Source organism: Nelusetta ayraudi, unplaced genomic scaffold (assembly GCF_046127955.1).
Source record: "Nelusetta ayraudi isolate G7.1 ecotype Tasmania unplaced genomic scaffold, CSIRO-AGI_Nayr_v1 ptg000009l, whole genome shotgun sequence".
Classification (NCBI taxonomy): Eukaryota; Metazoa; Chordata; class Actinopteri; order Tetraodontiformes; family Monacanthidae; genus Nelusetta; species Nelusetta ayraudi.
The window spans coordinates 1,314,718-1,342,503 of NW_027466059.1; the positions used below are offsets into that span (position 1 = coordinate 1,314,718).

The 27,786-nt window shown below is 45.0% G+C and overlaps 2 protein-coding genes across 3 annotated transcripts; both read right to left on the reverse strand.

The window, feature by feature from the left end:
• Positions 1-75: 75 nt before the first annotated feature.
• fbxl9 (F-box and leucine rich repeat protein) lies at positions 76-5,546 on the reverse strand. Of its 2 annotated transcripts, none has more exons than XM_076019238.1 (11): positions 5,177-5,546; positions 4,767-4,868; positions 4,553-4,687; positions 4,173-4,352; positions 3,510-3,815; positions 3,037-3,253; positions 2,684-2,841; positions 2,389-2,604; positions 1,334-1,549; positions 661-878; positions 76-583 (listed from the first exon to the last, which is right to left on the reverse strand). In XM_076019238.1, exons 1-11 carry the CDS (start codon positions 5,228-5,230, stop codon positions 412-414), a joined length of 1,974 nt encoding a protein of 657 aa, XP_075875353.1. In that variant the 5' UTR covers positions 5,231-5,546; the 3' UTR covers positions 76-411. The 2 variants fall into 2 exon arrangements, with proteins under 2 accessions (XP_075875353.1, XP_075875354.1); XM_076019239.1 differs by having other exon boundaries at positions 1,334-1,546; positions 5,177-5,545.
• Positions 5,547-6,271: 725 nt separating this feature from the next.
• LOC142883851 (uncharacterized) lies at positions 6,272-27,450 on the reverse strand. The gene is given in 40 exon segments (XM_076019128.1): positions 6,272-7,812; positions 7,912-8,110; positions 8,191-8,337; positions 8,916-9,034; positions 9,135-9,218; positions 9,303-9,400; positions 9,482-9,641; positions 9,718-9,859; positions 10,435-10,557; positions 10,656-10,720; positions 10,795-10,881; positions 10,953-11,003; positions 11,104-11,312; positions 11,636-11,913; positions 12,526-12,547; positions 12,694-12,905; positions 12,980-13,078; positions 14,229-14,243; positions 15,052-15,220; positions 16,054-16,385; positions 16,387-16,798; positions 17,014-17,044; positions 17,244-17,464; positions 17,678-17,748; positions 19,308-19,367; positions 19,520-19,669; positions 19,850-20,141; positions 21,797-21,821; positions 21,903-21,975; positions 22,218-22,281; positions 22,448-22,554; positions 22,639-22,729; positions 23,302-23,326; positions 23,934-24,033; positions 24,147-24,166; positions 24,437-24,542; positions 24,643-24,682; positions 24,769-24,790; positions 24,907-24,982; positions 26,707-27,450. Coding segments are annotated over 39 exon segments (4,815 nt in total). The 5' UTR covers positions 24,973-24,982; positions 26,707-27,450; the 3' UTR covers positions 6,272-7,584.
• Between the last annotated feature and the right edge of the window lie 336 nt (positions 27,451-27,786).

The window sequence follows — 27,786 nt, forward strand, 5'->3', positions numbered from 1 at the left end:
GTACAGTATTTACGTATATTTGTATGTTTATTTGTAATTAACATAAAAAGCACAGGGCAGTTTATTGTATCCTTAAATCAGACAAACTTTAATCAATGTACAGTCTTAATTTCTAATATAATACTCAACGTTTTTCCAACTCTTACTAAGTATGATATATATACTGTATATATATGTATATATATATATATATATATATATATATATATATATATATATATATACATATATATATACATATATATATATATCTGTCTGGGTCAATCAGTATCGCAAGAAGTTGTTGACGTGCTTGAATGCTAACATGGACCTTAGCTTGTAAATATATATATATTTATATATATATAATTTTTGGTTTTATACAATAAATTAGAAATAATTTCCTTCAGTTCTTGTGCAGCTGGGATTGTCCTAAAGTGCAGCGGCGGTGGGGTCGGCCCCACCGATGAACTGGCAGTGCATGTTTTCCAGGAAGGGCAGCTGCGACTGGAGGAGGTCGGCAGACGTCGCAGAGATTTTGCTGCACCTCGAGATGTCCAGCGTCCGCAGACGGCTGCAGTGCTGCACCAGCAGGGACAAGGACCTGGTGGAGAGGGTTCCAAAGGTCGTGAGGTCAAGGAGTCGGTGGACAAAAGAAGCGGCCGCGGCCTCCCCGCTCACCTGTCGGTGATGTTGTCGCAGCAGGAAAGGTGGAGGTGCTGCAGGCGGTGGAGGTACGGCGCCGCTTGCGCCAGGCCGCGGTCGCTGATCCCCGGGCAGTAGCTGAGCGCCAGGCTGGTGAGGCTGCGGCAGTGACGGGCCACGGACACCAGACTGGCGTCGCTGATCTCCGGCAGCATGGAGAGCGAGAGGCGCTGCAGGTCTGGGTAACGCACCACCTTGAGGGGGAGGAGCCACGGCAGATTGATTATTCCCTGCTGGTGGTTTCCCGTGAGGCTGCTGCGTGTTGATGTGGCAGAAGTGAAGTCTTGGCTGAACCATCGGACCGGGGGTTTGCCGGCATTTATCGGAGAATCTGGACGGCGCCCATCCCACAGTGCATTCCGTAGAAACAAGAGCGCAGATGGAAAAATCAGTGCAGCTTTTTATATGGAATGCTCTGTGGGATTGGGCGCCATCGAGAATCTCAAATAAATGCCGGAAAACCAGTTCAGTTGATCTCGACTTCAGAATATGGTTTCGATTGAACACCAATGTGATGTGACTGGGAAAATCATTTCGGTTTCTGTGAGAGTGGTTCCCTTTGAGACTCTCAAACCAATGCCAGCCAGCCAGACTTGGCTTGTTCGCACTTCATTTCTGCCACAACAGTGTTTTTTTCAAGCTCTCTCACCTGCGTGACGCTGCTGTCGGTGATCTTGGGGCACGCCGAGAGGTCCAGCTCCTGCAGCCTGCTGAGTGCCAGCAGCGAAGCCCCCGCCTGCTCCTTGAACTGCTCCAGGTCGTCCTGCGTCACCAGCTTGGGTCGCTCGTCGAAGGGCAGGCGAGGAGGCTTGAAGAATCCCATAATGCCGAAGGTGCCCGTGAATCTCGGGCCTTTGTCGGCCTGTTGGGACAGAGATAGAGAGATAGATAGAGAGATGGATAGAGAGATAGATAGGTACTTTATTTATCCCCATAGGTAAATTGTTGTATCCAGCAGCTCATATACAACAAATAAAAAACACATCAAAACATCATCACATGTAAGCCCATAAAACAATATTATATTATATATAATATTATATTATAACAATGTTATAACAACTTCAGAACTTCTGATGCTGTTACTTAACTGTTGAACGAACCTCTTTGAGGTTAAAACAAAAGTGGCAAGATTTACCTGAAAGTGATTTGCAAATATTGCGGGACATCTTTACTTCTTATTAAGTAATTCTAGTTGTATTTTATTTATTTTTGTATGTTTTTTTTAATTTATTTTCCCTATAATTCCTTTCAATTTGATTTAATTTGTTAATTAATCCAATTAAAATTTCCTTTACACGACTTGAAAATGGTTCAAGCGTGTGTAGCGTGAGCGTCGGTCAGTGTGATGTTAGCAATGTTTTTTTTGTTTATTAAATGTTATGAAAATCTTAAAAATGACCAAAAAAAAGCTTTGAGTCTGTTTTTTTTTTTCTTTTGCATGCTACACTTTCACAGAATGCGTGCTAAGACACGTACGTCGGAAAGGTCCTTTGTGATGTCACAAAGGGCAGCAAGTGTATGCTGCCTCCATGCTGCAAAATAGAAACACCGGCCACCAAGGACACAGATACGCAGGGGACGTGTCTGACGTATATCCAGTGTCCACTGGGTGGCACCAAAAACATCGCCAGGCCTTCTGCCTGCGTGGGCCTGAATTCCAGGTGAAATACCGGGCCCTGGCAGAACCACTGCAGGTCTTACCATCTCCTGGTCAGGTTCGCATATCGTCGTTTCGACCATGCCCAACAGGCCCCAGTCTGTGATTTCCTTACACCAGCCCAGCCGCAGGACTACCAGTCTCTGCAGGTAGGTGGCGATGGATCGCACCGACAGGTCCGTCACGTTGACGCACAAGGTCAAGTCCAGCTCCCGGAGGGAGTCGCCGAGGAGCTGGGTGACGGAGAACACGGCAAAATCCTGCCCAGGGAGGAGAAGAAGTGAGTTTCTCGTGTCTTTTTCTTTTGGCCGAACACTCGCGGCACGAACAGCAGCTCACCCTGATGTAGGTGCAGTTTTTAAGGTTCAGGCACTCCAGCTGCGCTCCAGCGGCGCCGGATCCCTTCAGGCCTTTGACGATCTCCGTCCCGCTGACGTGCAGACACTCGGAGAGATCCACACTCTTCAAGGTCGGCAAGGACAGAAGGTCGGCGAGGCCTGCGGGCAGCAGATATTCACAATCGTTCAACCTACATTTGGTTATATAACAACATCATTTCTCCTTTGGCAGAAAATTGGGCTACTAAGACAGAGCTGTCATCAGAGCCTTAACTAGTAAAAACTGCCTTTGCATTCTCTTTCAGATTGATCTTGCATGTCCATGACACCCTTCAAAGTTTAAACCTCGGGCACCTTTTTCGGTGATTCGCCAGTCGCGCGACAGCGACAGATGCGTCAGCGTCCTCAGGCCTCGAGCTACAGCCTCCACTGACCTGCTGGTCAGCTCAGTGCAGGCACTGATGTCCAGTCTCTGGAGGGCCGGCTGATGTTTCACCAATACCTCCACTGAGTAGTCTGTCAGCTCCTTGCAGCCCTGCAGGCAAAGTTCCTCCAGCACCAAACCCTGAACCTGAAACCAAGGGAGGAAACAGAGGTTGATCGGGGAAAAAATAAATAAATAAATGATGAGATGACTGAGATTTCAAATGTTGGACTATTTCGTCTTTGTTCTTATATTAGTTGGGACAGACTGTTTAATTGCCTTCTGGGACTAATGAAGTATTCTGAATCTGAATCTGAATCAAATCACACACACAATTGCCGGTTGCGAATGAAGTCCGACCCAGGAAAGCAGTCAAATGAAAACATTCCAAGCCGCCGCCGACCTGCGATATCGTCCGAAGCGATTCCGGGCTGATGGAGGTTCTGCTGAGGTCCACGGCCACCAGCGTGGACTTCTGCTCCGTCAGCAGCCTCCTGAGGTTCCTCAGCGACAGGAGGGCGGAGGAGTTTTCCACGCTGCCCGCCGGGCACCCTCGATACGGGTCGAACTCAAAGGCAATGTGGCAGCCGGCCAGCGAGAGGCGGCGGAGGTGCGGGGTGCAACCGGTGAGCCGGTTGAACGTGAGGTCGGAGAGGTAGCGCAGGTCGGACAGGTCCAGCTCTTCCAGGCCGGACAGGGCCGACTTCACCTGCAAGTGGGAACACTCATCGTGAGGTCGCGACCCAAATTTATTCCACAAAAAAAACTTTCAATCATCTCTGATAAATAAATGATTGCAATTATTGAATTGAATTGTGTGTCCTGCAAAATGAATGCCCAACATTTTCTCCATAAATGTTTTTATGATTTTAAAAAATACTTTTGGGTGGGGGGGGGCAAATGAAGCTTTTTTTGCACCCTGCTCTGTTAAATATGTCCATGGTTTATTTGCAGGTCAGTTCATCTGCATTGCTTGATTTGCTACTGTATTTTTTCCACACAAACCTGTTTTGTTTTGATTTTTTTTACTGGGAATGATTATACAAAAACGTTTCTCTACAAATACCTGCTTCCTGTGCTCCTCCCTGGAGAGGAACGCCCCAGACATGAAGAGGCTGTCGAGGCCGCGGAGGTCCAGCCTTCGCAGGGCGGTGAGGCGGGGCAGCAGGGCCAGCAGCGAGGCCTCTGTGATGCTGCTCCCAGGCAGCGCCAAGCTCTCCAACTTGGAGCCCAGGCAAATGCCCACCTGAAGCAAAGACAGTAACACACACGCACGCGACCTTCAGCGATAACCACTGCGCCACCGTGTCGGCCAAAACGCTCCCTACCGAAATAACCAGGGCCGATTAGGTTTGCAAAACATCTCAATGTGCTAGAGCCTGTCTTGACACCTTACAACTCAGTCCACGTATGAAAGTGCATTTAGGTGTGTCAGTGTTACTGGACCTCCTGAAGCAGCGGTCTGGACATACTGAAGCCATCCAGCTGGCTGATGATGAGCCTGCAGCGCTGCTTCCGACCGAGATTCCTGATCAGCTCCAGGGACGAAGCCGAGGCCGGGAAGCAGAAAGTAACATTCCTCTGCAACAAGAGGCAGACGAATAACTTGAAGACATGTAAAGACGACACGTCTGAGTGTCTGTGGCCTGAGGGCGAGTACCTGGAACTGAAGGTCCTGGCTGGCGGTGTACCACCTGCTGCAAACCAACGCCGCTTCCTTCCTGTCTGAGGTATGGAGGAAGCTCAGGATGTAGATGATGATCTGCAGCAAGAGACAGAAAATAGAGAAAATCAATCGAACAGCTTGTTGAAAGAGTGGGTGAATAAAGGGTTACATTGTTAAATTGTTGATTTTTTTAAAAATATATATCATTATTATTATTATTATTATTATTATTATTATTATTATTATCATTATTATTATTATCATTATTATTTATTTTTTTAAGGTTGATGGATCTCAATTTTTCTGAACTCTTGTCATTGTACTCACTTTAATGGATTTCTCTAAGCAGGGGGGAAAGAAAGCAAGGTACGCGGTGAGTTAAGGACGGACGTTGGCGGACTGACCTCCAGAGGCAGCTCAGGTGTCGGTTCAATGTCCCCGCCATCCCACTCTTCCATGTCAGCTGTTCCCTCGGTGTCATCAAGGACTTCGGACCATCCCGACAGAGTCAACAGATAGCTAGCCGCACAGGTTCATTTATTGCCGACAAGCTAGCTCCAAACATCGACGACCTCCTAATGCCATGAGCTAAGGGTAACGTTAAACATTACCGCTAACGCATAAATGAAGTTCGCATTTTTACGGTGCATAAACGAGGAAGTATAGTTGCCCAGGCTGCCTTCATGTTTCCCGACAGCTCACTCTGACCGGCTCTTGTGCATTTCGAGCGGCTGCTGGATCAGTTGACTGCGGAGGAAAACATTAGTGGCACTCGCGCATTGCATTGTGGGAAATTGAGTTTTCTTCCTCTTCGGTAAACGTATGGGCGTTGACATTGTTTTTCTTAAAAATATATTTAAACAATGAATGGATGTTTGTTTATCTTGTCTTTTTTCCCCCTCAGTGCTTTGGTACAATTTTTAGTTGTGTTTTTTTCAGGAAGTTGAAACGCATCACAAACTTGCTCTATCTTGAACCGTCCCCATGTGACCGAGAAGTCATGAGTTGGTGACTCATCCGGTGGTTCAAATTGTCAATAAATGTAAATACGCAGGCACTTGTAAAATATAAATCAATAAACTTGATTTTTTTTTCAACCACTTTTTTGCACCTTCCAATCTGAGTCTGAGTGAACTGTCAAATATAAACACACAAACATTCAACATTGTTTTGAGCTGAACGATCATAACGATCCAGTATTTTCTTGGTTTGCCAGTGCAACAAGAACTCCACTGTTTCTTCTTCTAGATGAGCCAGTAAGTTTTAATCATGCACAGTTGAGCAAACCCACTTAGCTACTCTGAGTGGTGTTCAAATCATGTGGTTCACACGCACATCTAACCACTTATCAGGAAGAGAGCTTGATATGGCCCAAGGAGCAAAATAACACAACATCAGCCTTCACACTCACAGAGGGGAAAAAAGAAAGGGAAAAAAAGCACCTCAGGAGACAAAATTGAGAAATTTTCATTTATTTAATCAAAATTCACAAACGACGTGGCTATATCAGCATAAATATAGATATATAGATATATACACACTTGTATACACGTAAATATATATACACACTTGTGTGGTCAAGTCCATCAAACAAAGTTCATTTAACACACACACAGACGCACATAGATCACACGCACACACACACACACACACACACACACACACACACACACAGACAAACTTGTTATCATATCTGCAAAATGTCTGGCAGTATGTTAAGCTGGTTTAAGGGCCCATTACACACAGGCATTTAATAAACAGATCAATAATCAACTCAATATCTAATATCATCACTTTTCCTAAGAAGACGCAGCACAAAGCAAAAACTAAGCATCAATAATAGGACATCTGAACGCACACTTGAATTTACATGTCATTTTAATATTAACAGACCACCGGAGAGGGGTTTCGCCTACATTTCAAAAAACAAAAAATATTTACATTATTGTAAAAAATGTGATAAATGTGTGAACCTTATCTGTGCAGTGACGTCTACAGGTTCAACTGAGTCCTTCAATCTTACACGGCAAATGCAGTTTTTCTGTGCGCGCTGCAATTTCAAACACAGCACCGAAGTGATAAAAGAGCCTAGATGATGTATTGCTATGCTTAAACTCAGACTAAATACGTCCAAAAAAAAAAAAAAAATGTCAACTATCAACATATTCCCAATATGTACTGGGGGGGGGGGTCACAATCTTGGCAACAGCTGTGCCGCATTCCTGCATGAAATCTACAAAACGTGAGCTGCGTCGGCTACAAACGACACGGTGGTAACTGAGAAATATGATTAAGGCAAATCGTGCTTTCGAATACGAAACCATTTGTAAACAGTTAGCAAACAAAACAACAGCAAAAACAGTATTTTGGGGAGCCAGCTTCGCTCGTCATCAGCTGCACCGAGTTCGGCCGTAAAAAAAAAAGAAGAAAAAACTCGGTGGAGGTGATGAGAAGCGCTTCAGTGACCTGGTGAGGAACGGCTAATACCTGCAACTGAACGTTCGTGAATGACAAAGAGCAGCTGAAACGTCGCGACTCTGGGAAAAAGGGTGTAGAGGCCATTGTTCGTATTGCGAGGTGCTCATGAAAAATTGAATGAAAATTGATAAGAAAAGCATCAAACTGCAAGTTCACAGTTGTGTTATATTAAACCTGCAAAGCATTGATATCAGACTGAAGATTATTTTGAAATCTGGAGTTGAATATGTGGCTCATTAGGGAGGAACAACATCCATGTTTCAAAATTCATTAGGAAACAGCTTTGTTCTTCTTTTTCTTCTTCTTCTTCCTCCCTTTGCAACCTTTTCTTTCCTCATTTTCCTAAATCCCTTCCTTGTCTCCCCGGGCCACCGGCGGTCGGCGTCCCCTCTGCGCGGCAGGGCGAAGCCGAGCGAGGCGTCGCGCAGTTGCTGCCGCCGTCGTCGAGGCAGCACGAGGCCGAGCGGAACACAGCCGAGGTGGGCGACGGCGACTCCGCCTCTCTGTCGCCTCCGGAACTGGAGGTGGGCGACGGAGGAGGAAGGGAAGAGGAGAAAGAGGGCTGGAGGAGAAGAGACGACGTCATTACACAGCCAATAAACACTTATGAGTTTATTGTGTGTGTGTGTGTGTTTTGGCTCAGCTTTTTGTCCGTTTGTACCTGTAAGGAAATGCTGGACTTGTTGGTCTTTTCTTTGACTTTAGCCAGCGCTCCTTTCAGACCAGAAGATTTCTCCGTCATCTCCAGGGCCGCCCTCAACAGTCTGGGGGTCTCGGCCCTGGCGGGAGCTGCCGGGGCCTCCGGCGCCTCCCTGGCTTCCTCCTTGGGCTCCGGCTTCTTTCCCTTGGTGAGCATCTTCCTGTGTTTTTATCAGACATATCTTTGGTTAGTTATAAAGGAAGACGGCAAGCCCATGGATTTGTGTGGCTGATGCTCGACCTGGCCTTCTTGCGCAGGAGTTTCTTGGATTCCGGGTAGTGGACCAGGATCTCATTCAGGTCTTTTTTGTCCAGGATGAAAAGATTAGCAAAGCCGTGGGCGATGACGTTTGCCGTGCGCCTGTTACCGCCACCTACTGACAACAAACTGAACAGTAATAATGAGATTTTGAGTTTTTTGAGATTTTTGAGAGTTTGATTTTTCAAATTGCATTTGATTTTTCAGTCTCAATTTAAGGATCCCTTTTGATATTAATCTTTAAATATGTATTTTTTTTTATCCCAGGCATTGTGCAGCAGCCTCACTAGATTAATTCACTGCAAAATTTCAGAAAATAGAATTTTTAGCCTTCGGTTTTGGATTTCGGCCAACACTTGATTGGAAGCGAACCAAAACGAGGCAGACAGCTGGCTGTGGCTCCTGTCACTGACCTAGGAAAAGTATCAGTGATCTACCGGTGCCCTTTGTGATGTCACAAATAAATATCAGAACTTTCTGAAAAGTGGATCGGGCAAAAGTAGAAGTAAAAGATGGACTTTTCTCATTGCACTTACAGAAAAGAGACTAAAGTAAATCTTGTATAATATGGGACCACCAACTCATTAGAACGTTATCAGAGATCAAAGTTTGGCTCTTTTTTTTAATCTTAATCTGAATTATGAATAACACAGTTTTACAGAGATGGACATGAAAATTATTTTGCCATGATCAAAGTATTTATTCACCTGATCTCTCCAAAGACGGATCCTGCTCTGAGAGTGACGAACACCGTCTTTCCATCAGGTCCTCCGACCACCTGCACCTCACCTGCTTTTATGATGTACATCTCACGACCCACCTCCCCCTTTGAATAAGGGAGATACGGACAGAAATAGTGACACATAAGAGAAAAAAAAGCCTGAAATCAGAAGCAGAACAGACAGCAGTTTTCAAACAGTCTGTACCTTTTTGCAGACATAATCCCCGGGCAGGTAAACGACAGAGCGAAGGCTTTTCAGCATGTCAAAGATCATCTGTCTGTCGCAGCCCTGCAAGGATGGCGAGGACAAGGACAGATAAGAAAAAAAAAAAGCTTTTCCACAAATCACATCACATCATCGCCACCTTCCCACCTGAAAGAGAGGGACTTTGCTGACGATGGAGTAGTTGACGTCTATGGCGATGTCCAGACGCATTTTATCTGGCAACTGTGTCAGCAGCTCCTGCTCATCTGGAAGGCGCGCAAAGGCGAGAGCGCCGAGTCAGGGGCGGGACGCGCATAACGCGAACGCGAGTGAGAAGCTGTCCTTACCCAGCATGCCTTGCGACTGCCAAGTGTAGTTGTACCAGGTCTTGACACGGTTTTGAACATCTTTGGGGATGCGGTAGGACGACATGTATTTAATAGTGTTGTCCATGCACGTGCGGTAGTAAGTCTGACCAGCAGTGGCAGCGCCGACCACGTCCCGCATCTGGATGCACGCGGACAGTTAAGTCTGTTACCTGGACAACACCTACAGCAAATACACATACTGCAGAAACGTGTACCTGTCCAATCATGATAGAGAAGGCGAAGACTCCAACAAAGTAGTTGATGAGTTGAAAGACGATCTCAAAGAGGGTGGTCGGGTCCGGCAGACCGCCGATGGTGATCAGCGTCTTCACAGCAAAGTAGTAACAGCGAATGTAACTGAGGCCAACGCAGGAGAAAGGGATGAGGATTAGCGATTAGCAAGGAAACAATTAAAACCATTGAATATTCTCAAAGAAGTGTATCTGACAAGGGGTTTGCCTGTTTGATTTGTTTTTGATATTTATCTACGAAAGAGGATGAGGGACACAAAAAGAGAAAAAAATATTCCAGGAACGAGAATTTTATTTGAGTTTTCATTTCGAGTTTTAAATAGAAATTTTATGAATAAAGTCAAAATCTCGTGAAAAAAGTTGACGTAAAAAGACAGAATTTTGTGAATAAAGTCAACTTTAAAAAAAAAAGATACATTTTGTGAATAAAGTAAAAACGTTTGTGAAAAAAGTTGACTTAAAAAAGACGAAATTTCATTAATACAGAAAAGATTTCATGAATAAATTCGTAAAGTCAACTTTATTCTCAAAATTTCGACTTTAATCTTTAAGTTTCAACTTTATTCTCAAATTTGAAATGAAAAAAAATTCAATCGTCATTTTTTTCTCTTCTTGTGGCCCTAATCCTCTTCCGTAATTATGAGTAGGTAATTCCGTAATTGTGTGGATAGTACAACCCACCTGTTGCCCTCTCCATTGTATACCCACTTAGTGGATCCTAATCCATTGAAGGCAGAGCCCCAGTAGTAAAGACAAGCATTGCAGTGGAGGCAGTAAAGAAGGTAGGTGGTGGTGCGGATCACCCTGAGAGCCACAGGGAGGCAGAGATAGAATGCAGTGAGTGGTGAGGTCTGTACTGGAAAGGTGCATGAACAGTGAAACAGCACCAGGCTGCTGCTGACCTGTAGATGTAGGCTTTGGTCAAAATGGCCTCGAGACGCTCATTGAACTCAAAGAAGGAGTTGATCTGGAAAGGTCACAGAGATGGTGATTTAATAACGAGAGAGTCAGGGAATATAGCAGTTTAGTAGGAGGCGTCACCTTCAGCAGCCTGGGTAAGCGAAGCAGGGGGTTGACGCCAGTTTTAAAGTAGAAAAGCTCCAGTGGGACAAGGCTGGCGACATCAAACTGGAAAACAGGAAGGTACAACTTACATCCAGCAGTTCATTCATACCAAGCAAAGAATAACAGTTACTCACTTTGAAGCGCTTGGTTTTCATGTAATTTTTTCTCATTTCTTTTTGGTCATACTGAAAAAACAAAATAAAACAGTGAGCCCCGTACAATAAAGTGAAGCCCGGGCCGTGAATAAAACAGGATTTTAAACACGGGGCACCCGCCGTGACTCACCACGATGTCCCCGCCCCGGACAAACTGCAGGCGCGGCTGGAAGATGGTGATGTCCAGGATGTAAATGAGGTCGCACAGGTAGTCGGCGAGGAGCCAGTAGTAAATGTTGCCTGGCGTCTGGTAGGGAAAGGCCCAGCGCACCGGGATGAACCAGGCGTTCCAGTTCCACGCCAGGGAGACCAGCAGCATCCACAGAACGTACATCAGGTCTGCCAAGAACATGAAACAGAAAATGACTTTTGATTTGTGGTGATTTGTTTCCTTGAATTACATGGAAACACCCTTTCCTGAACGCAGCAACGCCATTTTGCTGCTGAAACATTTTGTGGACTTGAAAACGTCAACTACTATTTTGTATTTAGCAGTAAAGACAGACGTATCCTTCTCAATAGATTAACATTAAAAACTTTTTTTTTTTCAGAAAGTGTGTCAAATATATGATGACATCATCAGATGGCGCTTGATGTTTGAGCTGAATAACTAAAGCTGGATTCACTGTATTTGCTCCATGTATTTTTTCCAGGGTTCTTACTGGTGAAAGGGTCGATGCTGGCCGGGAAGCGGTACTGCACGCAGGCTCGTATCCACGGACAGCATTTAACCCTGCTGCTGCCGCTGCTGCTGCAGCGCTCAGATCCTTCCTCAGCCACATCTTCTATACCTCCCCCGCCTCCCCCAGACGGGCCTGCTTGGGCCTCCCTCTGCCCCCCTTCCACTGGATCAGGCCCGGGAGCGGGCGGAGGATCTGCTGCTGCTGCTGCACGCGGAGGAGCTGAATGGTGGCAAAAGGTCAGAGGAAGATAAAAGAGACTTTCGGAGCAACGCAAGGCAGAGATTTACTGACGTTCAGAGGCTGCGCGCTTGGTAAGTGGCTCTGCAGCCTCGACAATAGGATGGAGCGGTTTAAGTCTTCCCCACTGGATCACCGTGTTCCAGTTTATAAAAGGGCACGCGGGTATTTCACACAGGTGCGTTGGGTCAGGCTAACGGTTCAGTCAAGGTGTTGAAGCTGGAAACTGACTGGTGGCGCCTGTGCAATAGTCTGTTCACAAGTAGGCAAGTGAAGAAAAGATAATACAATTTGTTTTCTCGAGTGCTGCAATGAATTGGAAACAAGATTTTAAAACCTGCATGGACACTAAAACACTGATCACGATACAACCCTGTTTGTTTCAGTCCAAAACATAATCGTTTTTTTTTTTTCTCTTACTGTTGATTCTGAATGATTTGAATCTTACTGATTTCGTGTGAAACGTGCAAATCATCAAATCTTCGACCACTCTCTGCACCTGTTCTAGAAGCTACTATCAGCTAGCATAGTAAGGGGCAGTGGGACATTTGCTACGTTATGTGGCACAGCTGGGAGAAGCGGCTACTGCTACCTCCTCACCTGACTCTGTGTGTGTGAGTGTCAAGGGGCACTTTTCAGGTTCTATTGTCTTGACTGGATGAGGTGGTTTCAACCTGGGGAATAAAATATAAAAAAAACCAAACTGCTGGTGCAAAACCCCAATCTGTGACGTCAGTCCTATTTTTCATGCTTTCAGCAGCCTCTATCTAGATACTGTGAACTAGTGTGAACTTTTTAACCACTGAACGACATGTTTGTGTGGGTACATGTTGGGGAAAAAAAGCATAGAAACTGACAGGGGATGATGCTGTCCTCGTCCGAGCTGTCGGGGTCGATGAGCTTCTCTTTGGCCTTCTCCGTTCTCTCCTTGAACATGCGGACGAGCTCCTGAAGACGCTCGTTGACCACGGCGCTGGTCTGGCTGGCCGCGGAGGCCGGGCGCTCTTTCAGTCTTTGAAAGAGGACAGATAACGTTTTGGACGATGCGCTGAGTGCTTGAGTGAATGGTATGCACGCAGCACTTACATGTCGTCGGTGCTGTGCAGGCTGGACTGGCTGGGCCAGGCTCGCACCGGGGTGCCGCCTTCATCGTCGTCGTCCTCGCTTTGGGATTGTAACCTTCTACTGTTCGAGTGGGACACATCGACACGGTTTGTTCAACTCGGGAGACACGTAAAGTTACTTTAAAAAAAAAAAAAAAAAAAAAAAAGATGGCCATGTGGCTTTGATGATGTTGTGAAGCACACAATGAAACAAAGTCAAACACAGTGAAATATGTCGTTTGGAGTTTCAGTCTGAATGTAAAGCGGAAAATGTAAATGACAATGACTGATCAGCCACTTCATGCATGGACAGCAATGGACTGACTATTAAACTGTGCGGCGCAATGTGTCGATGATGATGGATGCCAGGTGGGCGGATGACATAATTAACAAAGCTTGCAAAGTCTTACATCTTTGTCCAGACAGTCCTACGCTTCCTTTCACAACTGTTGCAAACAATAAAAGTTGGGTTACGAATACGTCGGTGTGTGGGTAAATAACAAGGAGGTAGATGATTTGTGTGTGTGTGTGTGTGTGTGTGTGTGTATGAGTGCTTGCTTATGTTGACTGACACAGCGAGGATACAGCATTGTGATGCATCTGTTTATTTATACCTTTGCTACGTCATGGCAGTTACCATACAGAAGCCAAGAGCAGGAAGCCGTGCAAAACTGAGCCAAACAGTCACAACTCACGACACAAGACTGGCATGTGTTCTGCACAAACGCTGTGTGCGTGTTCGTTTTTTTGTACTCACGAGGATCATTTTGGCAGAAACCCCGAAGAAGACAAAATTTACCAGCACACCACACAGAGTTTGTACAGCACACTGGAATACAGACGTAGCAGGACGGGACACAGGGGACAGAAGGGGGCAGCAAACTCATTTCAGACAGCAACAGTGAAAAGGTTTTCATCCAAAAACAATGCATTCAATTGCTCGCTCAGCAAATCAGAGGACACATCAAGAAATACAATGTAATTCTACTTGAATGTGCGTTCGGTGAGACAATGTCTCGTAATGTGTATCGTCTCAATGCTTTGTCTTTGCCAGTAGGTTTTAAACCTTTTGGATGAAAACTCTACAATAGCCAACAGAGTGATGTCACTTTGTGTTTCTCTCGTGCGACGCGCAACTGTTTTGTTTCGCAGGAGAGAAAGGGGGGGTGGGAGGGGGAGTTGAACGAACACTAAAAGCACCACGACTCATAGGGTCCATGCAGCGTCCTTACTCTTTGTCTCCTTTGCTGTAGACAAAAGAAAACAAGGGAAGAGAGAAGAGGGGGGGGAGCATTATAGTCATTACAGTGCATCTTATGACTGAAAATGTAATATTTGCACTAGAGTGGCAGATACTTGATGAAGCTGGGCTCACATCAAGCCGAGTGCTTTGGATTAGATAATGTAATCTGAGCTTCAATCAACATCAGGGTAAGCGGTAAACAGCGTTGTTGGAATTGCTCCGTAAAAGGAATCCAACTACTGATTACTTCTCCGAAGGATAATCGAATTACTTCTTTAATGACTTTGTTTCATAAGTAATCCATGACTCATTACTTTAGTTAAAAAGAGATAAAGTAACAGTTGAGAACGTCTTGTTTCCTGCACACAACGCACAACGAACCACAATATTTTTCGATTTAGACGAGATGAACTCAAAATGTTTGTTTTTCCAGCTACAGCTGTTTTTTTCTTTTGCCGCCACCATGCTTGTTCTGATGCGCATTTCAATGACTTTGCATGCATGGCTGCATCATCAATCTGCGACACCGTTGTTTTTGGCTGTTTTTCTAAAGACATTTTCAGCTTGCAAAATATTTCGGAAAAGTAATGGAATCGTTACTTGATAACGTAATCATGATGTAATTACAAGTTTTGCCACAGTAATCCCGTTACACTACTCTGTTAAAAAGTTGTTTAATTACAGTAGTGGATTACTGAGTAATAGATTACTCGCCAACACTGGCGGTAAATGTGTGGATTATTCCTTTAACAGCATAACACCACCGTTCCTCCAACCCCCTCCGGGTTGTACCAAAAAGGTGAGCCAGTTACCTCTGACGACCTCCAGAGGGGGTCACTGGTACAGTGAGGGTGGTGAGTTTGGGGTCCTGCGGGGTGAGGATTTTGGGCAGGGCGCTCGGCCCCTCGCCTCCTCCTCTCTCGTGATCTGAGTCGACGTCCTCCACATTGACGGAGGGACGGAGGCTGAGGCTGGAGTTCTCTGCAGAGGGGAAGGGAACAGTTGTTGGCAAACGCGATGACGCCTCCGTTGAGTGAATTCAGGTAGGGTACAGACGCTAAGGAGCACATGCAGGGCAGCAGAGGAAAGCAGATTTATGAGGATCAACATGAGCAGGATTCTCCGGTAAAGTAGGCCATGGACAAGGCAGCCCTGATAACTGAGAACAGGAGCATCCTGGCAAGCCAGTCAGCCTGGCTAATCTGCAAGATGCTGGACTGACACCCTCCTGTCTTCTTCATTTATAACAACAAGCATCGACGGACTGCAGCTTCTTCTTATTTGCTGTTAACACGGTTAAAAATCGATCGGCCCAGCCACATGCTACGCTCATTGACCTTTTTACTTAAAGTGGTTTCCTCATTCTTCTGTCCTTCGGCAAAATGGCAATAAATTGATTTCCAGCTAAAATCTTCGGGTGGTTACAAAGATTCAAGACAGCCTGATTTGTGATCCTGTCTCTTTTGCTCGACAGTCTTGACTCAGTTTAGCAACAGCTTGTCTCCTGTTCGTCATAATGGCTGCGTTCAGACTGCAGGCGAATCTGATCTCAAATCAGATTCCTTCTCAAATCAGATTTTTAGGGCTGTGTCCAAAACGGGATCTGGCTCTGTTCAGACTGGGCCACATTATTGATTCAGACTTACAAAAAAGCCATTCAGTTTCAATCAGGGTGGGCTAAAAATCTGATTTTGGCTAGCAGTCTGAATGCGGCTAATGTTAATGTAAAAACACTACGTCCTCGTCGTGACAGAGTTTAGCTAACTTAACACGATTTCCACAGTAAGCACAGCGACGGTCTCCCACTGATTCACCTGCAGGTCCTACAGCTGAAATGTCAGAGTCATCTTCAATGAAGAAAGCTGGGTTAGAGAGGCCGGACAGCTGGCGGGACAGCGGGCTGTGCTGCTTGGACGGGGGGCTGACAATCGGCGGCAGGCGTGGGTACGATGGCACGTTGGGCAGTTCCAGCGTGCTACCAAGAGGGGAGGACGGTGACGGCGAGCGGGAGCAGAGGGGAGGAGGATGATGATGAGGGGAGGGGAAAGGAGAGTGTCGAACCAGCTGGTTGAGTTCGACGCCCTGCTGGTTCTCGCCATGTCTCTGTTTTTGCTGCTGTTGTTGTTGTTGCTGTTGTCTTTTAGGCATCTTGTGGCATAAGGCTGTTTATGCGGTTCTGGATGTTAGCAAAGAACTGCTGGCCCCGGCTGGGAAACTGGGAAAGCTTCTGCGGGATGTTTGAGAAACTCTGGGAGAGGCCGGACAAGCTGGGGGTCACGGAACCCTCGGAGCTTTTAGGCAAAAGCTCAGTCAGAGTCTGGGCGATGTTTCGGGGAACCTGAGTGAGTCGGATGGAGGAGAGCTCCTGGCGCAGCTCGGGAGGCAGGGAGGGTAGGAGCTTGGAAACGTCAGAGAGCTGGGTAGGCAGTGCAGGCATGGAGGGCAGCTTGGGGCGGGAGATGCCGTTCTCTTTGAAGAAAGCGTTGATGTTGCCGAAGCACTCAGAGGTGTGAGGGATGCGCATCAGGCAGCTCTTAACTGCATCACAGCTGACTGGAGCTACAAAGGAGACAGGTTTATAGGCAAATACAAAGGCAAGGTGATGCAATTTTCAGACTTGGCAACAAACGTGTAAATAGGGATAAAGTTTCCAGATGGAATTATTTGACGGAAAGCCATTTTTCAAAAATCACTACTGCAGTAAATGGCACAAAATAAAACATGTGATGAAGCTTATCTTAAGGAAAAGAGAAAGACAAAAAAGGAGTTGATACCTCCACATCCATCCTCAGTAGCGTCCTCCTCCTGGGGTGAATAAAGTTGAGAGAAAAAATAATAATTCAAAGGCCCAACCGGTAAAGTAAACAAATGTTACCTTCTTAGATAACTGTTAATTACAATAAATTAGGTAGGATTATGTTCATGTAATTCAGGTTAGATTAAGATAAACATGATAAAAATATAATTTAAAAAAAAATTACTAGAGAAAATATTCCTTTTCTACCTTTCCAGGATCTTTTCCAGCGTTGGTGCTTTGACCGTCTTCTGCCTTCTGGGGCTGCTGGGTTATAGGTTCTGCTTGTTTTGTTTCTGAGTTTGCTCCCTGTGTTTCTGGCTCTGGTTCTGGCTGGGGTTCTGCTTCTGGCTTATTGGTCCTCACAGCTTCAGGACTTGGAGGTGGGGAGTCCGAGGTCTGCTGTGGCTCTACATCTTCTTCTGTTGGTTCTGAATTATAAATAACATAGTTCACGATTGTAGAGCAAATGAATCTTAAATGTTACTCAGCCTAATACTGCTGACAGAAAAAAATACTGCATTACATTACATCAATCAAGTTTTACTGGAACTAAACTTGGCATAGGATATGCTCTTGTACACTCTTATTTAACTACTATCTAAATCACTATGAGAGAACATAATAAACTGAGTGGTTTTTACCAGGGCCTTGGGTGGTAAGGTCCTCAGTCTCCTCCCTCGGTTCCTCCTCGACGAAGCTCAGCTCCTCTTTGCTGCACGACAAAATATTTGCACATTAACGAAACAGTGGAGAGTTTCAGAGGGCGAAGCTCTGCATATTGGGATTATTTTTTTCATTGTATGAACTATATGAAGTATTATTACTTCATACCATTAATGGCATTTGGTTGCAGTTTGAAAACTCTTATATTATGCGGGCATGCAGAGAAGAGAATTTATGATAGCGACAGAAATACTGAGTCAATTTGAAATCAGTGTTTACAAACAGAGCTTCAATCTGGCAGCAATCCTAAAATAAAGATATCAATTAGGGCCTTATAATCAGCTTTTGTAACAGCAAGAAACGGTAGAAAGCAGATACATGGCCGAACACATAGGCAAAAAGGAAAATCCAGACATGATATGAAATGACTGTATACTCTGTATCTCCCTCAAAAACTTCAAGCAACTCACGTCTCTACTTCATGCGTTAGAAAACGGTTTGAGATTTCTTTTGTGTGTTCTGTACGTCTATTTTTTATGAAATATGTTCTCATCATATAAGAGGCACGGTGTGCTGTCAAGGCTTTAAATAGGCCAACATTTCCCTCTGTGTGTTGTGTAACTTGTATTTTCCAGTTGTTGTTGTTGTTTTTTTGTTTTTTTTAATCGTGGCAAAAAAAAAAAAAAAAAAAAAAAATGTAACAGAAATCATCTTCGCTATCAATGACAAAAAGCATGCTACGCCGCACGTATATTGTCGTAAAATACGATTTGCTGTCGAGAGAACCTTCGGCAAACGAAAGATAATAGCTTTGTAACAAAAAATATATTTCTGTCTCTGCTGTTAGCAAGAAAAAGTCTCTCTCGGCAACCACCTGTTGCACTGACGCCGAGGCGTCAGCACGCCTAAAAATGATGAGAATGGTTCAATTACAAGTTGAAACGAAAGGCTACACATTTTCTCATTTCAAACCGCGGCTCTGCCGTGTCGAAGGTACTCACTTTAGCGGCTCACTTTACGTGTGGTAATCGTCTACAGTCCCGACCGGAAACGTCCGCAAACACTGGCGCACGAGTGCCACCAACTTCGCTGAGTAGTCGTCAGTCGTCACTGTTTTTTATTTTATTTTATTTTTTCATTTATTATTATTTTAAATAATGTAAAAAAAAAAAAAATAAATAAAAAAAATAAAAAAGTATTTGATTATGTGTCTGCAAGCATTGGCAACCAGCAGCAGCAGCACAGGACCAGGTGGACTGTTACCGGGGAACCGACGAGAGGTTGCGGAAGGGGGCGGGGGGATCACTCTCTGGAGAACCGCTGGTTGCCATGGAACCGCAGTGTGATGCTGACAATTGCACTCGTCAGAAATCACGTAACGAGAACCCGCGGGATGTGAAAGACCTGCATATCACGTGACTGCTGGATCAGCATGAAGGCCCTGGAAGTGGCGGCGCAGCCACGGGGGGAGGGGGGGTTGGAAGGAGGCTTGATAGAGGCTAAGTTGAACGCTCGGAAATTTACATTCCAAGAATTAATTTTTTCTTCTTCTTCTTTTTTTTCTTTTGCACAATATTTTATGTATATGTACATCGAGGATGAACTTACATTGTGGCTGCATCATCGTTCGCATCCACCTTATTCTCATCTTCTTGAGTTGCCGGCAAGCTGAGCATGGGGGGAAACACGACCGTCACCACAATTATACACAGGTTGACGTTCGCACACACACACACACACACACACACACACACACACACACACACACACACACTTGAGTGTTTCTTTGATGAATTCTTTGATTGAGAACGAGGCCTTACTCAACTTCGGGCTCCTCCAGCAGTTCTTGACTTCCCAGCGAGAGCTTAATGGACTGTCCCTCGCAGGCCATCTGTCTGATGGCCATCTCAGCCGTCTGCCGAGCCACTTCCTCAGCCATGCGTGCCATCTCCATGCGCTCCTGCAGCAGACTAGAGAAAAGCGGGTCGTGATGATCCTGGCGCGACCCAGACCCTGGGTTTCTTTTCCCCAAAATCCAACTAGATTTTCTCCATCATCTTGAGCCGGAATTGCATCTGGACTGGAGGACCAGATACATATCCAGTGGAAATGACTTTGAAGCTCCATCCGCTTCTGCTTTTGTGTCTTACCGTTCCTCCATCGTAGCCAGGGCCACGTCCTCTGCCTCCCTCTTGATGCTTTCGATGAACGGCGTCCAGCGGCCCGTCTGGGTCTCGGCGTCCTCCTGTGACATTTTGGTCACACTCTCTGACGTCTGTGACTTTGACGCGGCGTGATTGTTCTCTTGGCAGTTGGCCGTCTGCGTTGGTGGAGGAGCCAGTGATGCTGATGTAGCCTTTGACTGGTCTTCTTGCTTCTGCTGCCACTCATTGTCAGAATCTACGTCTTCTAGTACCATGTCAGGTTTTAGTTTGTTTGAAACTGTTGGGGGGGGGGCAAAAAAAAGGTTTGATTTGTAGCTACATATCAATCTATCTAATCGGCTGTCTTTATTATGAAGCAAACATTGAGTGAGCAATAATTTGATTGAAATTAAATTTGATTGAAATTAAAACACAATGGCGAATCTGGGTGTCCGTCGGATGAAAGTTTTTTACATGTTGGTTTCCAATCGTCAAAAGCTTTTGCTTTCCAGATGCACTTCTTAACGTGTGGACGATACATAGGTCTGATTCTTCACAACACAACACACAGAATACTTTCACAGAGTCTTTATTTTAATACCACCAACTTATAATACAAGTATCATCATAAGTCTTCATTCTGCATTTATTTGTTCATATTTTAATCTCAGCTAATTTTGGCTCTTTCAAAATAAGGTCAAACCCACCACAGCACATTCCCAGGCCACATATCACAGTTCAAACTAGTTTATCAGGGGCATCAAAACCCTGCGTTCCAATAATAAAAAAAAAAAAACCTTCAGAAAATCAACTGCAACAGGACAAGACCCAACCTGAGCTTGACTTCTCTTACGCGCAACAGCCGACCGTAGGACTCACACGTGAAAACCCGATCATTTTCCACAATATCAAGTATAAACAAAAACATAGCATTGCTTTGTCAACTTAACAACATATGAAGATAGCTGCCACTTAATTTGTTTTTCTTCCGGATTTCTCAATTGGGAAAACAGTTAAGATTTCAATAATCAATTCAATGCAGACAGTCTCCTCAACGATATCATTGCTGAGTTCGAGTGGTTCCAGTGCTTAGCATTATTTGTTAGCATCATCATCTTGTCATTGATTGCTCCTTTTGCTAACATAAAGATGGCAACATGAATATAAATTGGAGATTGCCACAGGTTGCACCGCGATCAAAATCACAGGAAAGGTGCGAGTCGTCTGTTTTGCGCAACACCTACAGGACTTTCAAAGATATGGCAATCACTAAATGTTTCTGCGTCAAAACAGATAAAAACAATGTGCAAATCAAAATCACAAAGACGAGACACATCTTCTAGCCTGCAGTTTGCATTCTGTACACGTACGTACGCACGTTTTCAATACATTCATTTGGAACTGTAGCGAATACAGTAAGGTGAGTCGAATATATCTCTATATTCTCGTAGTATTTCAACAGCTGCCTGGTTTTATGTACTGAGTAGCACGGGACCATCGGTACAACATGTCTATTGGCTTCTGCCTGTCTGTGAGCGTGCCAATCAGAGCGTCCCCCAGCCGTCTCCTCCTGCTGTTTAAGGGGCTCGCAGCGCCTTCCCCCCTGAAACAGAAGGAGAAGAGGGACTGAGTTAGGCTCCCACCGTCCGACCAAAACACCTCTTCAAAAACTATTGGGGGGAAGAAAAAAAACAAGACCCTGCGCAGCAGACAAGACACAGCAACCTTCCAAACATTGGAAATATTGTACAGAACCACTAACTCAAGGAATATATTTACTTGTATCTGATGTACAAGATATTCCCTGTTTTGTTTTTTTTTTGGTATGACTGGTCAAATATATTGATCAAAGTGAATTTGATTGAACTGTGATATGTGGCAACTGGGAAATTTGGCACAAGCAAAATGTGGAGGGTTTATTTGGATAACTATAAGAATAAAACCTGAACCTACCTTTCTGCAGAACCACCACAGCATCCTGCAAGTCACACAAAGACAACAACATTTAATCCTTGGACATGGAGGCAGAAAGGCAGAAAGTTGTTGGGTGGGAATTCACCTCGTCATTTTTCAGAGGGACGGCAGGCTGAGGCAGCTTCAGGCCGAGTCCAGACACGAACCAGCCAACCACACTGCCAACACAGGAGGTCAAACGGATGAGCGCAGTATGTTATAGTTACACAAGTGTGGTTCAATGAAGTAAAGCTGACTAAAGCGAGATCACTCATCTTATCAGTGAGATTTTTATTGCCTTCTCTTTTTCGTTTGAGGGGCCATTAAAATCATATAGTTCCCTTCTTATTCCACCCCACTTTTAAATCCTCACTCAGAAGAATTTGCTGTCTTATAACGGCTGTGCGGGATCAAAATGTACCCTGAGGCCTTGCTGTCAGTATCCAGAGAGATCCCGCTGAGGGATTCCGGTGGCGGAGACATAACTGTAGAGAGAACCAAGATATGCACACATTTCAGGATCAAAAGATAACAACGTCAAATTCTAGCAAAAAAACAAAAACAAACAAACAAATATGTTGGTCACAGTGAAAATATGTAGAGCACAGTCTTCAAAGTGGCTCATACAGATGAGGATACATTGACGCATACCTTTGTCCAGAGAGGAATGGGAAGACTTCTTGGGTCGTTCAATGGGTACGGCACCAGGGGGCAGTATAACTGGCTGAGGGACCATCTGCTTTATCCAATTCACCATGCTGGAGAGGAGAGGTGAGAGTTCGTGACTGACCTGTTTACTCGTCTCACACCAGCAGTGGTGCATCAAAGTGCTCTGTACTCACTTCGGGAACTGCTCTCTCCCACTTTCGACCTCTGAACCCTCGTCGTCGGACAGCATCTCTACCACGGGGATGTGCGGCAGGGGATCATAATCTGGAGGGGAAACGCGACGATTACGCAGCGGCTACGCATGGCGCACGCATAAATATGATGGCAGAGGAGCCGAAAAGTAATCGACAATCAACAGAACCTAAGAAAGATTCCAAAGAATCCTGAGGTTTCAAATCTGGCCACTGCTAACTGGGCAACATTCTGAAGAAAACAGAACTTTTTGTTCTGCATAGCAAAGCGTCATAACTTTGTGGAGAGGGATACGAGACTCTTTTTTTTTTCAATTTGTGGAAACTGCACTAAAGCTTAATTAAGCTGCACTAAACCTGTCATCGCCACTTGGCGCTAGCATAAGTCAGCATTCCACAGTTTTGGGGGTGAGCTGATCCTTTCTAGGACACCCTATTGTACGACACTGTAGTGGCTCACTTGCTGAAAAGTGGGGCAAGTTAATGGCGTCCAAAGTTATTTTTTCATTTTATCCGTTTATTTATTTGGGGGCTGTCTCAGTTTGTGATTTGTGGACGAGAGAATAACATTTGACGTTTTCTTTATTTCGAAGTTTGCTCAACATGTGGGACCTTTCAATGTGACGAGGAATCACAGTAACGTACCTGGCATCGTGGCCATCTCGTACACCTGCGAGAAAAAACGAGATTAAATTCATTTGAAGCAGCCAGTCGAGATCGACGCCGTGAAAATACAACAAACACTGACGACAATCTGACTTCCAGAGAGACTGGGTTGTGCAGTCAGTGCAGCACAAGGACTTTTTTGTCTCTCCTAGCAAAGCACTTAATGAGGCTCGGTGGAGTCTTAACCCTCACAGCCCACATGGGCCCGTTTTTAATGATGGCGCCGTGACGACAGCTCGCAACCAAGGAGCCACAAACAGGCCCATTTATGGCCACTTTTCTGTAATTTGTTGTGAGGATGTTTCTCGCCGTGCCCTCCAGGAAGAGGAGTGCTGTCACGACAAAGAGGCTGGTCGGGACTGCTGCGAGGTTCACGGAGGCTCAAAGCAGGCCAAAACTAATGTAGATTCCTGACTAAGCTTAATCCCTAGATGTGATTACTATTATAAGCCGTATCAAGCTGTGAAAGTCAAGAGTGACTTAACGACAGACAGCATGTTGTCGTTGTTGTTGTTGTTGTTGCTGCTGCTGGTTCGGTTTGGTTTTGTGGGGAGTTTACCCGAGTTGGATAATTAATGGATGACAGGCAGCATAACGTCTGTGAGTCTCACCTCCGTGTGCTCCTCTTTTTCCTCTGTCTCCTTGTACTTGCTGTCAGGCTGAGGCAGCACTTTGGTCAGACCCTGCGTGACCCAGCCAACCATTCCAGACCTGAGAGGAGGAAAGCAGCCTCAGATGAATTGGCTCTTGAGGATGGTAACCGAACATCATCATCATCATCATCATCATCATCATCATCATCATCATCATCATCATCACCGTACCTTTCTCCATCCTCTCCTGACTGGTGGTTGGGAAAGAAAAAGAAACGAAAATAAACATTTTATAATTAATGATTTAGGACAATAAGGTATTTTTTCTTAGAACAATAATATTGTGGTAAAAAAATAAAAAGACAAATTCATTCTAAATTGTCATAGCAATAGTAAAAAAAATTTTTTTTAACCAAATGTGACATCTGACATCTCCACACTGCTTCACCTGTCTGATCAAGAGCTACCACTGGGGGGGGGGCTTGTTAAAATCCCATAATAATCAGCGTCTTTATGCTCACCCTGGAGTCAGAGTTGGCCCTGCTAGGCAGAGGGGAACCGGACGGTTGGGGCAGAGCGCTGACAAACCCATTAGACAGCCAGCCTAGAACCCCGGTCTGGGACTGACTGTTGGGGAAGGAGTTGAAAAGAGCGAGATGAAGGTTTCTGTTCATCACCAAAAAAAAAAAAAAAAAAAAACTTACAGAAGTGAAATAGCTGACGGTACCTGTCATCTTCATCTGCGTTCTTCAAGGAAGGACTCTTCACTGTGGGAAGAGTTGAAAAATCACTCTTTAGATGCTTTCGCTTTTGAATGCACACAACAACTTGACAAACTCAAAGTAAACTTTACCGTCTCTGTTTTTGGATTGGTCCTGGAAGGTCCCAGAAAAGAAAAGGGTGGAAAATACGCAGTAGTTAGAATCAGGATAATGTGATTTGATGATGATCGCTCATAAGTGTGTAGTTGTACGTATGTGTGATGTCATACAGCAGATTCTTCTGTTCCAGGACCTCCGGGGGGTTGAGGAACCACTTTCACCACCCAGTTAAACATCCTGTTGATCCTGTTGAACCCCACCACACACACACACACACACACACACACACACACACACACACACACACACACACACCACACACACACACACACACACACACACACACACACACACACACACACACAGTCAGCATCTCAAAAGCCCTTCATTAAGCATTTCTGATGACTTAGGATTATCATTACTATTATTATTGGGCTATTTCTCATGTTTTCATTCAGTCAGTGGTCACTTCACGTGACAGACAGAGAGCCCTCAAACAGAGCTAATGAAGCCTGATGAAGGACATAAGCTTGCTACAATTTGCGTTGCAACATTTTTTTCTTCAGTCAGAAATGTTTTGCTGCTGTTTTTGTAGGTTTAACCATTTATTTTATTGTCGGGGTCAATCAGAAACCATCACAGTCTTGTGCTTCCATGGATATGGATGAAAGTTTGCTCATTTTTCAGTTATCAACAATTCACCCTTTACCCAAATATGATTTTAGATAAGTTAATGATTTATTTTGCAGGTGCAAACCAGCACCAAAAACCCAAAGGAGATGTTTGAGAATCGGGGGGGTTGGATCACCAATGATCAATGATGCTCCCTCAGGGGATGGGTCACTTACTTAGGACAAATTTTGCATCCTTTGGGATGTGACAATCACTGGGACTTTAACTCTACAAACTTCAACTCCGGAATCAGAGGAACAGGAGGACTGAGCAGCAACAGATACAGCACACAGCGTGCCAGGAACACCAGGCTGGTGCCAGGGTCCAAAAGTAATTTTGGCATAGAGAAAAAAGACTACAGTGTAGCCATGACTTCAAGTTTACACAAGGTGGATGTTTACAATAGCAGCAGCAGGGCCAATTATCTGACTTTATCTCAAATGGCCACATCACTCTTGTGGTTACGGTTTATCAGCGTGTTGAGATAATCCACCTCTGCAACAGGAAGGAGACAAGGAGGTTCCCAGATGCTCCTGCTGACGGTCGCTCTACAGTGAGCAGAACATTGTCTTGCATTGTAAAATGTTCCTTGCAACCCCGCTGACCAAAGGTGAGTCCCAAAAAAAACCCAGTTATCCTGTGATCCCATCTTTTCCCTTTCAACGTTTTCCATCCTGGTCTACATGGAAAACAACTGTCTTCACTTATCCACGTTGTTGCCCAGCTGGAAATCCTACCATTTTTTTTTTATTATTATTTTTTTATATACTTTTACGTGTGGGCCTTCTAAATCCATTCCCAAAGCTTTAATACAAAGTGTTTAAGCCGTTTCTGTGATCCCACCCTGCGATACCTGACACAGTGTCCCTGTCAGCAAAGATCACAGGAGCCTTTTCCCACCCGTGTAATCTCAGATTCACAGCACAGGATTACAGACTGCAGCGTTAACTTGCAATTTACCTACAGATTTTCACTTGCCGGGATCAAGGATCTAGGATCCCCCAAGCCATTAACTTCCATAAACTGATGGAAGACACTGAAATAAATATACTTTCATCGACTGCAACGAAGTCTCGCTATATTCTGCTAAACTGCAAAGTGGCAAAGTTCTCAAGAAAAACACAAACTCGCCAACTCCCAACTGCCTTTTTTTTTTTTTTTAGTTAAATTAACTTCAGCCACTCTCCCAGATCCCCACCTCACTCACTAACTTCACTGCAGTCCATCAGCACTCACTCTACCACGGCCAAGCCTTTTTCTAAATCTACGCAGGACGCGATAAAACTAAATTTCCTTACCCGCGAGTCTACAGGTGCCTCAGCATGCCGGTGGTGGCGGAGAATCAGAGTGCGGCGCAGCCAGCGCAGGTCTGCTGCCGATGGCCACAGCCGCTGCCCTGGGACTAACTGGATTAAGCAGCAGCACCTGAAGGTCAAGGCACAATCCTGGACGGTGGCGAGCGCAGATTAGCGGCGGTAGCGACCCAGGCTATCACTGGGGCATCATCTCTTTAACCTAAACTCCCGTCACCTCGCCGCCAACACCAAGTCAGCAACACCAGATTTCAACAAACAAACACTAACAGCCACGGGATCACACCGTGTTTGCACACGCGGCTTACTTTCTTGGTTCAAGATTGAGACGATTTGCGAAAACTGAGGACCTCGTGAACAGATTTTCTTTCGGTTTGGTTTCGATTTTTTGCAAGTTGCACTAAAATAAACTAAGTAAACAAATAAACAACCTCTTTACTTCGTGAGCGTATGCATTTGGTGTACACAGCAGCTACACAGATTCTCCTCCTTGTCACCTCAGTCTCCTTTCATTTCCGACCCCCCGACCCTTGTCATCCTCAGAGTATGACGCATGACTGGCTGGACAGTGATGAGCTTTATGCTGTCAACCTTTTCCCTGATCTGTCATTGACAGAGGGAGACGGAGGATGCCAAAGCTTATTAGTCAGTCTCGGGTCTAGCCAGTCGATAAGGTTATCTACTTCCTCTCTTGAAGGTGGAAGGAGGTGGACACGCACACTTTTACAGTTGATTTTGTTTTTCTTCACATTTTCACAAGTTTACTTTAAGACCCTCAGTCAATTGTGGTGGTTGGGTGGTGAGATTGGTACAAGGTCTCAGAGCGATTAGCAAGTGCTCTGCTTGTTCACTTTTTAATAGGCAAATGGGATGACAGGATGTGGTGTTGTTTTGCTGCTACAGTCAAACAAGCAGATCAAAGATATGCTGCAAAAAACAAACAAACCTGGATATTACAGAGACATTAATTTAGGCCAACAAAAAGCAAAAAAAAAAAACGACACCTGAGTGGGCCACTGAATGCAATTAGCACCATGCTACGCTACGTGCAGCGAGGATGGAGAG

Bases quoted from the DNA above. Each gene is read 5' to 3' on its own strand.
- fbxl9 (XM_076019238.1), bottom strand. From the start codon at position 5,230: ATGGAAGAGTGGGATGGCGGGGACATTGAACCGACACCTGAGCTGCCT. The intron at 3,816-4,172 runs GTATTTGTAGAG...TCCCACTTGCAG, and splicing joins GGGAGGAGCACAGGAAGCAG to GTGAAGTCGGCCCTGTCCGG. The intron at 2,605-2,683 runs GTGAGCTGCTGT...CTCCCTGGGCAG, and splicing joins AAAACTGCACCTACATCAGG to GATTTTGCCGTGTTCTCCGT.